The sequence below is a fragment of the Medicago sativa genome, chromosome 2 (assembly GCF_051527215.1).
Source record: "Medicago sativa cultivar Bolivia chromosome 2, Bolivia_mono, whole genome shotgun sequence".
NCBI classification, from domain to species: domain Eukaryota; kingdom Viridiplantae; phylum Streptophyta; class Magnoliopsida; order Fabales; family Fabaceae; genus Medicago; species Medicago sativa.
In genome coordinates this window covers 7,842,095-7,857,755 of record NC_140750.1, presented here as the reverse complement: position 1 = coordinate 7,857,755, position 15,661 = coordinate 7,842,095, and the positions used below count along the sequence as shown (strand labels likewise).

Sequence of the window (15,661 nt, the reverse complement as noted above, 5' to 3'; positions counted from 1 at the left end):
AGAACGCACCCACTAGTTTTTATGTGGGAGTGTTTTAGCAAGTAAATAACTAAAAAATGGTTAATTACACCCTAAGGTGTAGCTTTGCTAAAACACTCCCACATAAAAACTAGTGGGTGTGTTCTAGCAAACCCCTATATATATATATATATATATATATATATATATATATATATATATATATATATATATATATATATATATATAGACACACACACACTAGTACTACATCATTTAATGATAAACAAGGTAAAGGAGATGCCCACAAATAATTTATGGACAATATTTCTCTTCTTAAGGCCATGTCGTATATTTTTATCTTGTATGTATATAGTTTAATCTGAATTCGGATCAACTAGTGATGAAGCCTCTGAATTTCCGAACCAACAATTTCTCCTAATGGGAAAAAACCATACATGTTCGCAAAGACAGTTTTTCAATTAAGACATTTTCGTAACATTGGATCCAAATCCTTGTAACATTATACAGACCAAAACAGAAGTTGGTCACGTTACGCGGAAATACAAACTTTGTCATCACTACATAAATTAAATTATCTCTCAATAATGAGAAATAGAGACATTTCACTATCTTTATACAATTCAACTATCCCTGTATATAACCATACATTAAAATCACCAATTCCTTCTCCAATATAAATAATCTAGCTAGAAAAATATCACAAAACTGAACAAATCAAATAATGTGTGTCATGGTATGAACTAACAAATAAATTATGTAGCTTGAAGCTATAATATTAATCATTCAATGTCCAGCACCAGGACTAGGAACAGATCGAAGAAGAATCCGTACTTCAGCAGGTTCGGTGCTTATGAGGTGACGTGCAACAAGCTTCTCATCAACTTCAACAGAGTTACCTCTCTTGCTTGGTGCAGAATATGGAACTTTGCCTTTAGGGAGTGAAGTCAAGAACAAATTGTCCCTTGAAGATGGGTCAATTTTCTTGGTTTCTTGGCTTGAACCAATATGAAGCTTTCTTCCTTCTAGACATGAACAAAGGGAAACAAAGAGAATAAAGAATATAACTAGTTGCATATTTCCAATACGACCCATTGAAAGAGAATTGGAGTGTTTGAAGTAGTAGTTTTGTGTGTGTTTGTGTTTGGGAATAATATAGGAGAGGTTATGAGAGGAGTTGAGTTTCTTGAAGGGAAAGATATGTTTATTTATAGGTGAAGAGAGAGAGAACTTGGAGACCAAGTTTCGGGTTTGAAGTGTGGGCAGTGGCTAAGTCAAGATTAAGATTTTTTATAGATTTGGAAAATAATAATCAAAGGATTTAGAGAAAATAGATGAGTGGGAAAGGTGCATTTGATTTGTACTCCATATTCAACAGAAAGAGTCTAATTAGTCAAATGTGTTGTAAAGTTAAATAATGTCATATTTTCCATATATGCCGCGTGGAATTTCCGAGTTAGGTGATGCTGACCTAAGCTAAGACGCCGCCCATTTTATTTTGGTAATTTTGTTTTCACTTTTATTTTCTCTACTACTACATAGCTACCGTCAATCAATATGTCACACTAATTAATGTGTCCTAAAGTTATTGTAACCTAGCTGCTTGGCTTGGCTTTGGTTGGCTCCTCTAGTACTCATTCAACAAAAATTAAGCTTTGGCTTTCTACTTGGGGAAACATTCAATATTGTCGGCATGTTTTCTATATATGATTTACTAGGAAGGAAGGGAATATGTGCTCTACACGATTCATTTATTTCAAACCCTAATGTTAATTGACATTTTTTAATATCAAAAGTCCAACATGAGATAAGACATGAAAATTAGTTAAGTGTCGTCATCTTACATTTTCTTTTGGAGAAATAATATTTATACAACTACTTTATTACAACTTTTTAATAATTTTCTCTCTCATATTCGTATTATATTCTTATTTTCTCTTCATGTTTTTTCCTCTCTCTCTCTCTCTCTCTCTCTCTCTCTCTCTAATTTTAGACCAATAAAAAGAGGGAAAAAGAAAGTTGTCATAAAAATTGTCACAAATGGTTGTACATATATCACTACTTTTTTTTTTTTAATAAGAAACATAATATATTAAGGCCCCATTTGGATAAACAACTTATATTGATGCTTATAGCATTAGAGCTTATGGCACTAGAGCTTACATCATAAGCTCTTATACTCAATAAGCTATTTACGTTTGGATATGTACACTAAAAAGTACTTACATAAATTGAAGTGTTTGGATGTGACATTACATAAGCAATTATTGAAATTTTAAATATTTTTAATTTAACAAAAAAATCAAAGAATCGAACGACAATTATAAAAAAAAATTTGGTAAAATTAATCAAGTTGTAAAAAACATTACTATAATATATTAATTTTTTTTGAGGGAATAATATAATTAATATAATATATTAATTATATATATATAATATAATCACTACAAGAAAATTGCCATATACCTACGGAGGTTTATAGTGACGGACGAAAATCCGTAGGTATTGGTAAGTTTTACCTACAAATGTGGCCGTAGGTATAGATATCTAAAAAAATAATAATACAAGAGAGTGCGCCCAATGAAACTATAGACCGGGAAAGATCCCGCTTTTTCCAATTTTTCCCACATCTAAATTTAAAATATATATAAAAAACTAATAAAAAAAAAACCCCAATTCCATTCTACACGTTCCAGAAAAACATTTCACTTTCCAGAACACGGTTTCATTCTTCACCGGTTCCAGAATCCAAATCCAAATCTCACTCTTCCTAATCCTGAAATGGCTAAATCAAAACCTCACCTTTTCTTCCCTGATTGAAACCTCAGCCTTTCTTGTTCTTCCCCATTCCCAAATTGCAAAAATATTCACACCCAAATCGAAATCCTTGAAGATCAACTGAAAGAATCTGAAGTCAAATCCCTCTGTCTCAAAGAACACGAGATCCTGTAAGCCATCAATTTTCACGTTTCTTCTGTTTTTACTTGCTGTAAGTCATGAAAGGACAAAATTTTGTTATTAGGTTTTCACTAGATTCACTTATTTTTTGATTTATTTTTACTATAATATTTGTTGATTTTTGATTTGTTTTGATTACATTTTTTAGTATGATAGTATTTTTACTTACTGGGCACACTGTGATAATTGGGCACACTGTGATAATAAGTAGTAACAATTATTTTAATGAAAAATTATTTTAGTTTTAGGGTATCTGTCAAGGAGATTTAGTAGGTTTGGGGAGTGTTTGGGTTGATGTATTTGCTCTTATATACTGGCATAAGTGTTGTGAGACTGTTATTTGGCAAGAACTTATCAAAACAGCTTATGACATGTTCATAAGCTGTTTTCAGCTTATTCTCATAAGTCATCGAAGATAGGCTATTAAAATAGCTAATAGTTTATGAAAAAGCAACATAACTTGATTTTGGCAAGAACTAATAGTTTTGTAAGACTGTTGTTTGGCAAAAACTTATGAAAACAACTTATGACATGTTCATAAGCTGTTTTTATCTTATCCTCATAAGTCATTGAAGATATTGATTTAACTTGGTTTTCTCATTTAAGAAAATATAAAGAGAGCTTCTGTGAATGATGAACTAAAGACATATGTAAAAAAAAAAAGGTTAAAAAGATAAGTAGCGAAGTAGCGAGACTGAAGCAATTATGGCCAAATCAACGGTTGTAACTCATTCACATATTTTCATGAATTTTTATTTGGTATATTTAGCATTTTCCGTAAATGTCATATATCTATTTTGCTAAGTGAGCTTGTTAATGATTTGTTCATTTCAGTTCCAATTCGTGACTTGTTTGTTCCTGTTTGTGACTCGTGTTCCAGTTGTCTCCTCGCTCTGCTCTTCATCTACGAATTGCTGGTATATTTTGCTTTCTCATTCTTGTTTTATTTGATTTTGATTCAGATTTTTGTTATTGTTTCATTTTAATTGTTGTGTTAATTTAAATCTATGAGTTGTGTTGTGTTAATTTGAATTATTGATCATATGAGTTGTGTTGTGTTAGTTTGAATTTTTAATGTTAAGCTCTTTAGTTTGGGACTGTAGGGAATGGCTATTTAAGGTGGATACATGTGAACAAGAATATACCATTATACTGGTATAGTATATGTATGGAGACGTTTTTTTTATTTTACAGGACAGGGGAGAGTTTTTAGCTAGCTAGCTTAGTACATATTCGATTTTAACATATTAGTTTGTGTTGTAGAATATGAATTATTGATCATATTCATTTTTTATTAATCTCGGTGGAGTTTAGCTCTAGTGGCCTGGGTTCTGGTTTTTTTGCTTTATTCATGTTCTAGGCTATAAGCTTTGGCGGTTTATGCTTGGCTTCTTAGTCCTAGCTTGTTGTTTTGGTGCTTGGCCTGTTGTTCCTTCTGTTCTGTTTCTTCGCCCTTTTTATGCACTTCTGGTGCAAGGGGCTTTTTCAATATAATGCTATTTCAAAAAAAAAAAATTGTGTTGTAGAATATGCCATGCTCAATCAAAATGTGCACTTCAATAATTTTCAGAAAATAAAAGACATCAGATAATAAAAAAGCGATGCTGGAACAAATAGAGGTATTAAGTTTGCAAGTTTTTTAATTATTTGTGTATCAGAATTTGTAATATAACTTACATTTTTTATTTAACATCTCTCAATGTGTAGAAACGATTTGAGTTTGTTCCTCCAATAACTGATGAATTGCGAGAAATTATAAAATCTAATTTGAATGAAAAATGGAGACAATGGAAGGGTGATTTAAAGGCAGCTGGATTTGACTCAAGTAAAACAGTAGATGAAATTGTATCTGGAATTGAGTTACGTGATGCTAGGATTGACGAAGCTCAATATCGTGGGTTGGTTGAATATTGGTTCTCCGATGAAGCAAAAGTAAGTCCAAGTCATACATATTAACGTAATACACTAAAATGTGTATAATTATGGAACGCAGAATGTAAATATCTATCATTATGTGCGAGTTTCAATGTAAATATCTTGACTGTAAGCTGCAAGAATGAAAAAGGGAAAAGGAGTGATGCCTGGACGTCAAAATATCTAACAATTGTCAATGAAAAAGCTGCAAGAATGATTGTAAGCATCTAACATTTTTGGAACGCAGAATGATTCTCTGTTTTCCTGATTTTTGAATGGAATGCCTGTTATACCATTTGAAAGTATGATATCTTGTTGCTGTTTGCTACTGTTTGATTTCTTGCTGCTGTTTGATTTCTTGTAGTAAATGCTTGAGTAAATATTTTTGTCACTATGTTTTGCCAACTGCTTTTGTATTAACAGCAGCGCCAAGAAACTCTAATGCCTTTTCATGCCTGATTGCCAACTGTTTTTAATTCTGTTTTGGGTTTTAGGAAGAACTAAAAAAACATAGTAATGAGGCTGGAACATCTCAATCAACTCAAAACAAGCAGGGTTCTATGTCTTGGAAGGATGACATATTTTCTAAAGTACAAGGAGATGCAAAGAAGGGGCGCGTGCGATGTATGGGAAAGTTACCTAAATCTAAAAAATCAAAGGTTGATTTGTCTGAAAATGAAGAGTTGCGTGATAGAGTTAAGACTATGGAGGGCTTGTTAGCAGATGTCATGACTTTGATTCAAAGTCGATTTTCTGCAGAAGATGTGAATGAGATAATACAAGCTGCTAGACAGGTACTTCTGAATTTACTAATCTTCGTATAAAAATACAAGTTGCTTCATTGATTTAAGAGAACATGGAATTTATATAATTACATGTTTATGAAAACAATGCTAGTTTTGTGTTTGAGTCACACAATTCGCTGAATTTTGCACGTGGTGGTTCACACCATTTAGCAATACTCTTGATTTATTACTAATCTTTATCTGCAATTTTTGACTTTTTGTGATATAGGTTACTGATGCTTCTAGTGTTCCTAACCCTTTGAATTCCCCTAGTCCAAGCAATAATGAAGATAATGAAAATGGTATTCAATTAAATATCACTGAAGTTGTTAATATTTTATTTGTTTTTTAGGAGTGATATTCTCAATGATGAATTGTGTTATTATTCATCTTTTCTTTTTATTTCGTGTAGGTGAAGATGAGGCTAATATGGAGACTTGAAGATGGAAATTTGAAATTGGAAACTAGGCTAGACTTTGTTTTGGTTCTTTTCTTTATTGGCATAGTTATAAGGCTTTGTATGCCGAATATGGTTATGTCTTGTTTTGGTTAATGCTCTAAAGTACAATAGGATTGACATGATTTAGCTTTTGTTAATTTCTATGTTTGGAAGAATTGGTGTTAATCTTCAATATATATGGTATGGAATCTTGTTTTGGTTTCTAAATATATCCATTTAATTGCCTAGTTTGTAATTTGATTAATTTCATAAAATAAAATTTTCAAATAATATAGCATCAAGAACGTGGTGTGTACATTAATTGCAATGAAATGCGTACGATAACGAATTTATACAAACAAATGATAGGTCTCGGCTCGGCAAGTTTTTAGTGACGGAAATGGTCGTAGGTAAAAACAATTTGCAGTTCTATACCTACGTCCAAATCTATAGGTAAAAAGCATTCCTAATTCAGATTAGGTTCTATACCTACGCCCAAAATCCGTAGGTAAAGCATTATTGTCTAGTCCAACGGCTATTGATTCCGTAACTATAGGATGTAGTGACGGCTCAAATCCGTAGGTATAACACCAGTATCCACCACGAAAAAAATGGCCGTAGGTATAGGTATTTTGACATATACCTACGGCGAAAGGATATTTACCTACGGTTTTTGGCTGTCACTAAATGTCAAGTTTTTTGTAGTGAATTAATATAATATATTATATATATATATATATATATATATATATATATATATAGTATAATCAATATTCCTCCTTAAAAAAATATATAGATATTAAAATACAGTTTGTTACCAAAAAAGATAAGTTAAGTTTGTTTTTTTTTTATTCAGTTTCATTTTGTTACGTAACAAAAAAATAATAAAAATCTTCCTTAAAAAAAAACTTAGTTACGTGTGTTACTTTTTTTTTTTGACCAAAAGTTACGTGTGTTACTTTAGTAAGATAAGTATATAGCAATTTTGTTACCCATGCACTGCCAAAGATAATAACATTATAATTAAAATATATGTTTTGAAAAAGTGGTTCCAGAGAGAATCGAAGGAGGTTACATAAATTCATAAGCTCCTTGTTAAGCCGGAGGGTAAGCTGAAAATTTAGGCTTATTAAAATATGGCATAAGCAGCTTATGAAACTACGAAAAGCTATTTTTATTTATTTACCCAAACACCTTTAAAAAGGCTTATGGGAGTAGATAAGCCCACATAAGCTCAAAATAAGCCAATCCAAACGGGGCCTAATTGTTATGTTACTTTTTCTTCATGATTCAAATCATGAACATTTAATTTGTTAACTCATTATAAATCCCTTAACTCAAACAAAACTACCTATCTCCCCAAGAGAATATCAAATTTTATCTAAAATTCATTAGACCACTAGCTATTAGACTACTCAAGCCACACTTCAAATATGCAATCTTGAGCGTGAGGAAAGTATGTTAAGAGTGCACATTGGATGAGATAAGACCTAAAATTTAAATTATAAATTGGGTATCAATATTTTACAATCCAATTTTGTAAGGTTGAGTTAAACTCAATCCAAATTCTAATATTTATATTTTATAGCCATATTATAGGTAACGTATTGAACTCATAACCACATAAATGGTGATATGATGAGATCATAATAATGGATTTTAACTAATGACACAAGTGAAATTAGACAACATATTTTAACCAAAAAATCTTAAAACATTATTTATACATGAGTAATCTCACTAATTATATGTTACTCACCATCTATTTTTCCATCCAATGTGAGACTCTTATACTAAAACTTGACATATCAACAATTTATCCCTCAAAGGTGAGTTCATCCATTCATATGGGTATGCTCCCCCCACAAGCAGATACTTTTTTTTTATCAACATATATTTACACAATTGTTGGTGCACATCAACATATATCGTGTGATCACCATTATCATGTAACAATCAGATCTAATATCGTTGTTGTTGAGTCGTAAGGAGACATGTGGTTGTGGTTTGTTTAGACAAGCTTTATTGTGTTTGTATTAGTTGCGAGTCTTGTAATTTAATGTTACCCTTTTGTGTAGGAAAATGATAATGATTGCTCTTAAGGTATTGATTGAAGAAAAAAAGTATAGAACTGTTTTTTTTTTTTACTCAAGTATAGAACTGTTAGTATTAGAAAAATGTGTATAAATTTTTTTAAAATTTAAAAATCGTTGTTTTCAATACAAAATTGTTGCTTGTTAGCATGACTAGTTTATGCATTTTGTTTTATTTTAGCTACATCTTATCCTTAGAATTAATACGTTATCAATATATTGTTTGGCTTTTCAACCAAATAATTATAATAATGTGAACCGTAATAGTTAAGTAGCATATTTATCAATTTTTTATGATAGCACTTGTCAATTATTAGACTATTAGTCTCTTATATATATAAACAGATAATGTTAGACAATTAACAAGATGCATAGTCAGCTTCTATTCATAAAATGTACTACTTAATAAAAGATATTTGGTGTTGACATTTTGCTCAAAATCAAAGTATGCAGAAAACTTCATAGCAACACATTTAATTTTATTTTTCAATTATCAATAGATGTTAGAATTTCTTCTAATATTTAGTGGGCTACAATCAATTGTTGATTTTGGTTTTAATAAAAACGGACTGATGTTGTGATCCATTTGATGATGCTTAAGCCCTAATAAAAGTGATCAATAAATAATGGGTTTTTGGACACTTAATCTGATTTGTGTAGAAACATAGTGTAGGCCCAAACACTAGGCCCATGATGGGTGATGCCTAGGGTTGCACGGTTATAAATAGAGAGGCTAGGTCCCCTTTGCCATCACTCTGACTATTCTGCTCATTAGTGGTTTGCCCCATTGAAAACCCTAAGTTTGGAGCATGTGAAAGGCAAAGGAAGACTTTGTCTTCAATCTCGGTTAATCCGGTCACCATGGTTTCCAAGTAAGTGTGTTCTAATTTCATATAATAACTCGATATTGATGATTTAATTTTTACAATAGATTCATGCACTCTTGATTTAGAGGAAATGTAGTGTTTTGTGTGAAAAGATTCATTAGTCGAACGAACCGATCATGTGCAGAGTTCAATCGTTGCTTCTAACTAACAAGTTCTCTCTCTCCCTAACGAATTAACTAAGACTATACAATACTTATCTGAGAGGAAAAAAACTCGTGGGCAAAAAATAAATAAATTGTGATTTGTGTATTTTGGTTTTTCTCATGTTTCACATATATGTATTTGGGTTTTGTGGAAATGAGAGACCGAATCATAAATATAGTCTCGTCATTTCACATTGTATCTCTCTGTTGAGCGAATATAGAAAGAAAAAAAGTTTATGATCACCAAAAAAGAAACCAAAAAAATAAAGTTTTTTATTACCAAAAAAAGTATATAAAAAAAAAGAAAAAAAGTTTAAATATGATTTTATTTCTTGAAATTATACCGATTTCTAGTTTTATTCTTGAATGTCTTAGAAATCATGGTTAGCTCTTTTTATATAACCCCACAAAACTGGTCGCCGATATGAGAATTGTCCCAACTTATAAATGTATTCATGCTATCTTTCATCCGATTTGAGACTCTTTAACACACTCCCTCACAACATGACTTAACATCACATCTAAAGTGTGAATATGAATGATGAATGACCCAATAAATCTTGAAGGAGGCTTTGGTAGCATCTTAGAAATCGTGGTTGTGTCTTACACACCCTACAAAAGTGGTTTGTGAGTGAAGATTACCTCCATTTATAAACATATATGTCCATGCTATATTTTATCTGATGTGAGATTCTTTAAGAGTAAATTTTTTGTTGTTGTTTAATTCAATAATAACTGATTTAAAAGTTGTTGCTATTAGTCCACAACAACATACATTATCCAATAAAATCACGTCTTGTGGTCCAATTAACTAACGACAAAGACTAAAGCATATGTTTTTGAATTTGCAAGGATTGAATTCAATCAAGCCTATGGAAATTAAAACAAAAAAACTTTATAATTGTATGGACTAAACTATATTTTTTTTTAAAAAAAAAAAACTAGATTTTGGGGATAAAAGTTGGTAAGAGTGAATAACATTAACAATTTTAACACATTTTTTTAATAATCGCTCTCTTATTAGATAAAATGCATAACTTGCATCGTTTTGAGAATAAATCTCATATAAAGTGGTATGACTCAAGTGTATTTCACCAAATAAAAGATTAAGAGTTAGGAAAAAATTACTAAAATAAGTGTTATTAGCATTATTATTGTGAGAATAGAAAGTGAAATTTCTTGGGTCTTGTTGTCATTCTACTTGGATCAAACGTCCAAAGGAGAACTTATTTGTGACTGATTCATTTTTTATTCATAGTGAACTTATTTCTCCGGAATAAATGTAGGTCACATTGGTTGAACCACATAAGTCTTCTGCCCGCATTTCTTTCTTTCTATTTTAAGGGTCATGTTAACTTGTGCCCTAAAGACACATGTTAAGGAATCCAAAAAGAGCAATTTTGCATTGGAAAACATTATATTTTAGTTTTTAACAAGTTGAATGCACGACTTTTGATACATACATTTCTATAATTAGTTCCTTAACATGTGTCCTTGAGGGCACAAGTTATCATTTGCCCTATTTTAATTCTTTTTATTTTTATAGTATGTTTTTCTTCTTCTGTGTGCAAAATTTCCACATGATTTATATGGAATCTGGTATTAATTCTTCCTTCGTCGTCTTGTGCATTTTTGGGTGTGCATTGAAAACACTTTTGAAAAACACACTTTTCAATTTCCACATTGAATTTTGCATTCAGATTTTCATTAATTTTTGCATTTGAATTCAAATTATACTTTGAAATGGTGGACTACCGCACGCTGAACGGGCACATGCAACATTTCTATTACATTATCAGAACTTGTTATCAAGGCACGTACAAACATTTCAAGTTTTATTAGCACTCGAAATTTTCTTAGTTGGTAGGCAGGCATGAGAATAGATGAATTGAGCTTTGCAAAGCCTATATATAAAAATATGAAGGCTCAAGTTGTAAGTTTATTCTTTATATACGAGTCTGCCATCTTTAAAATTTTACTATATGATTAATTGGTATATTAAATTCTTTTATGATATTTAACATTTCAGCCTTCAAAAAACATAATATTTTTTTTTTATAAATGAGACGTTATATGACATCATATTCCAATTCCATTTAATGTGATGTTATTGAATAGTAGATGAACAAATTATAATTTAACGCACACCATGTGATATCATAATAATGTAATTTAAAAAAAAATAAAAATTCAAAATTTATTTTATCCTCCACTCTTTTTATTTTATTTTATTATCATATTTAATTATTTTTTCCAAATTAAACTTAAATATTTTTTTATTTAATATATATGGTGGGACATGATATATTGATATGCTGGGTGTTTTTGTGGGAAGTTGGAGAGGCGGTGTCGGAGGCAAACCCCTCTCCCATTTACCTTATGTCATACCTAAGTGCAGAGCGGTTGGAAATTAATGTCTTGCACTAGGATTTGGATTATCTCCTACCATTTCTTTAATATTATTGGTGCGGATTTTATCTGGGTGATATTGGATTTTGATGATATTGGTGATTTTGTCACTATATTTCTCCTAATTAATCATTCTTTTTCATCAAAATTAATTTATTTTAATCATTTATCAATCATTGTCTTTTATCAAAATACAGTAATGTTGTCAAGGTCACTAAAATTTAATGTCACCAAAGTATTTTCCGTCAATCAACCATTAAATTAAGAAAAGGAGGGATGGTTGGACAAAAAAGGCAGGAGATGATCCAATTCTCTTGCATCCACACATGTATGTATAACAGATTGTTAGTGCTAAAGCATATTGTTTCCCCCCCCCCCCCCCCCCCCCCCCCCCCCCCCTTGTGATGTTGATGTGGGTGAGGCCGTAGGTTTTCACACGGCGTTGAAGTGGATGGCGGATCTACACTATGATAATATCGACTTTGCTTTAGACTCTAAGATAGTGGTTGATCATTTTTGGTCTTCTTTAGATGATGACAATGAATTTGGATGTATTATGCATGCTTGTAAACAATTGTTTGAGAATAGTTTTCAGAACTCTCATGTCGAGTTCAATAGGAGGCAAGCCAATGGGGTCGCTCATGAATTAGCTAGAGTAACCCCATTCCATGCTAGCTCCCATGTTTTTGATAATGTACCGTCATGTATTTCTTCTTTGATTGATAATGAGAAGCACTGATTTTCTTCTTTAAAAAAAATGTATGTATAACAATGTTGTCCATAACCCTAAGTATTTGAAGGCCTATTATTAGCAAAAATAAATAAAGTATTTGAAGGCCTAAATCAAATTATAAACAAGTGTTTTTAAGTGTGTTGAGAGAGAACAAAACAAAAATTAAGAACTTTTCTTTGTAGGTTCTATCGATCAAAGTAATTATATTTGATGCGTGTTAAATATAAAATATTGATATTTTTGTTTGGAATTCAAAAATTGGTTCGTTACGATGTGAAAGTATATTCTTTTTCACTAGACTCGGCTCCATTATGCAAGAACATTTAAAAAAAATCAATTACTAATATATGTTTTTTGGGAACTACTACATGTTGAAAATAATAATTAATATTCTTTCAAAAAAAAGAAAATAATATTTAATATATAAATTATTTATTAATTATTAGCCTTAAAATAGTTTTGGCAAAAAAATACTTAAAATAGCAAAAGAATATTGAATTATGACACAAATATAAATTACTGTTTATTTTTGCACACTTTAATCACACACTACATGTCTTAAATTTAAGGTAAATATAACCAATAAATTAGTTACCATTGGGATCAAACTCGCAACAAATGTGAACATGCAAAGCATGACTCACGAAAATATATTCAAAGTTAAAAAGATTCGGGGTCTAATATGAGGTCTAAAAATTTACGGACATAAAATCCTTGTTTTAGGGGCGGCTTATCTGGGTCAACATAGATAATAATTCTGCTTATACTTATCCATAATAGATAAATTATAATATAGACCACCTTTATAAGTGGTCTATCGTGGATTAGTACTTAAAAATGTTTAAAACTTCGGCGATGATAGACGTCATCTCTTGGTAGTAGAGTTAAATGGTCATTCTCATTTTGAAGAATGAAATAATGATATAAATATATAGTTGATATTGGTTTGATTAAAACAACATAAAATAAATATGTAACCCGTATTGAACTGACATTAAATAAATTTGTCTTAACCATAAACACGAGAAAGGTTGGAAATTTTTTTCTTGAAAATTATTGTCGATAGTTGTTAAAATTTCTGATAATTTGAAGCATCAATCCACAGTGTGCCACTTATGATGATAGTCCACCTAAGAGCTCATCCACAATATTTGTAGATCAAATCTATTTGAAGGTATGTATGTTTTGCGAGTACAAGATGGATCTGATATCTACTGCCATTGTTACATGCATATGTCCTATATCTTCGACACAATTTCAACGAAAGAAATAGGTAGCACGAAGTTGGATTCATATATTGACTTTCAGAATGGAAACAAGATATGTTGAATAGGAACAAAAAGGTAGAAAAACCACGCAGTGTGTTCTTAAAAAGGATTACAGCGGAGGCCAGAATATTAAAATAAAAAGTAGAAAATGTCAAAAAGTAGACAGATCTGCATGGAAAAATGTATACAGAAGGGCCATACAACATTGATCCATGTCTACACTGCAGGTGTATTTCACCAGACATCTACGTAATCATCTCATAATCTTGGCCAAAATTTCAAACTATAGAGACACTTGCCCCACACTACCACATACTATTATGTCCACATTATGAGTTATGAGTCTTATGACCATAAGTTACAAATATTAAAACATTCTTTTAGTTAGATCACCATTTTAAGATTTCAATAATTCACAAAAGATTATCCTTTTCAGGGGGTCGGTTCTGAAACGCGCAAAATCTTCTATTAGGCCCATTTTGCAATAGTGCATTTGTTCCACTTATGTCAAAATTAATTTTCCATGTTATAGCAAATTCTTCAAATAAAAGAAAAAAAATAACTACAATCATCATTTAAATACTACTCCCTCCGTCCCGGTTTAATTGACCTGCTTTGGTTTTTCACACAGATTAAGAAAAGTGTATAAATAAAGGGGAAAGTAGAATATATTGTATTGGGAATGATAAAAGTAGTATTATTTAGTGTTATATTGTATTGGAAATGATGAAAGTTGTATTGAAAATTGAAATGAGTCAGTTATTTTGGGACATTTTTTTTTAGAAAATAGGTCAGTTATTCCGGGACGGAGGGAGTAGTGAGATTCACACACATTAAGTATTGAGAATCGAAAAATTATGTTTTTTTTTTTTTTTAAATAAAAAGAGGGCCTAAACCCAACAAAGAAAGAAAAATTACCTTCTAACAAGACGCAAAGTACAATCACCAACTAAATCAGTTACAAATAACATACTAATCTGAGCGGGGCAATGCTCATATAACATCAAAGTGAAACCTCCGCCACAAGCTATATTTGCAAGAACATTAGCACAAGCATTAACTTCTTTGTACGAATGACAAATCTGGACCTCCCAATTCATATTCAACAATCATCTAATTTGTTGCAATAAACTCCAACCTATTGCCGTTCCCATTTTCGAGGAAGAGAGTAGTGGCCACTACGCAAGAATCAACATGAAGCTCCACTCTATTAAAACCACGGGCTCTAGCCAACTTCAAACCTTCACACACACATGAAAGCTCAGCTGCATACGCATCACAACTCCCTAATCCTTTTTCAGAAATCACAAATTTACTCCCCATTTTCACCCGCACATTCCTCCACAACCAGCTATATATCCCCATTTAGACACGCCATCGGTATTAAGACAGATTCATCCTATCTCCAAAAAATTGTGTTTTTGAATCCTCACTTTAAGATATCAATTATCTAAGAACTTTTTACCATTTGAACTGCATCTACGGGATGTGCATTATATGCTTTTAACTATACAAACAAAAACATTATATAGCTTTATTTAAAAATTGGTGTTTTTCAAAATTTAGAAAAGAAAAGATGATAAAATATTAAAAAAATAGACTTAATTACACATTTGGTTCCTTAATTTCTTATATGATTTCATTTAAGTCTCATAACTATTTTTGTTCCATTTTAGTCCCTTAGCTTTACATAATTTTAAGTTGGTCTTTTCCATTAGTTTTCCGAAGAAAGAAAAAAACGTTGACTTATGCACAGATGAAATTTTGATTAGCTGAAAACTAAATCTCCTTCTCCAAAATTAGGTTCTTCTTCAAATTATATTCATCTATTTCATAATCTTTTGCAAAATAGAATTATATAGCATATTTTTCTTATATGATCCACATATAGTATTAAATTTTATGTTTCGAAATAAACCCACAAGCGTTTGTAGTCCAACGGTTAGGATAATTGCCTTCCAAGCAATAGACCCGGGTTCGACTCCCGGCAAACGCAAATCTTTTCCTTTCTGTTTTTTCACACAAAACAAAGGAACCAACACAACGAAACGAT

General features: G+C 31.1%; 1 protein-coding gene, 1 non-coding gene and 1 pseudogene across 3 annotated transcripts; 2 read left to right on the top strand and 1 right to left on the bottom strand.

Annotated features, from left to right (window-relative positions):
* Positions 1–419: 419 nt before the first annotated feature.
* LOC146944154 (precursor of CEP14-like) lies at positions 420–1,238 on the bottom strand. Its single transcript, XM_085742561.1, has one exon. The coding sequence runs from the start codon at positions 1,072–1,074 to the stop codon at positions 766–768; it is 309 nt and encodes a 102-aa protein (XP_085598687.1). The 5' UTR covers positions 1,075–1,238; the 3' UTR covers positions 420–765.
* A 3,620-nt stretch (positions 1,239–4,858) lies between these two features.
* Positions 4,859–6,268, top strand: LOC146944153 (uncharacterized; annotated as a pseudogene). The gene is made up of 5 exons (XR_015025853.1): positions 4,859–5,070; positions 5,346–5,645; positions 5,866–5,938; positions 6,049–6,095; positions 6,127–6,268. The product of XR_015025853.1 is annotated as an uncharacterized LOC146944153 (transcript).
* A 9,264-nt stretch (positions 6,269–15,532) lies between these two features.
* Positions 15,533–15,604, top strand: TRNAG-UCC (transfer RNA glycine (anticodon UCC)). The gene has a single exon. It is a non-coding gene; the product is annotated as a tRNA-Gly (tRNA).
* The last annotated feature ends 57 nt before the right edge of the window (positions 15,605–15,661 follow it).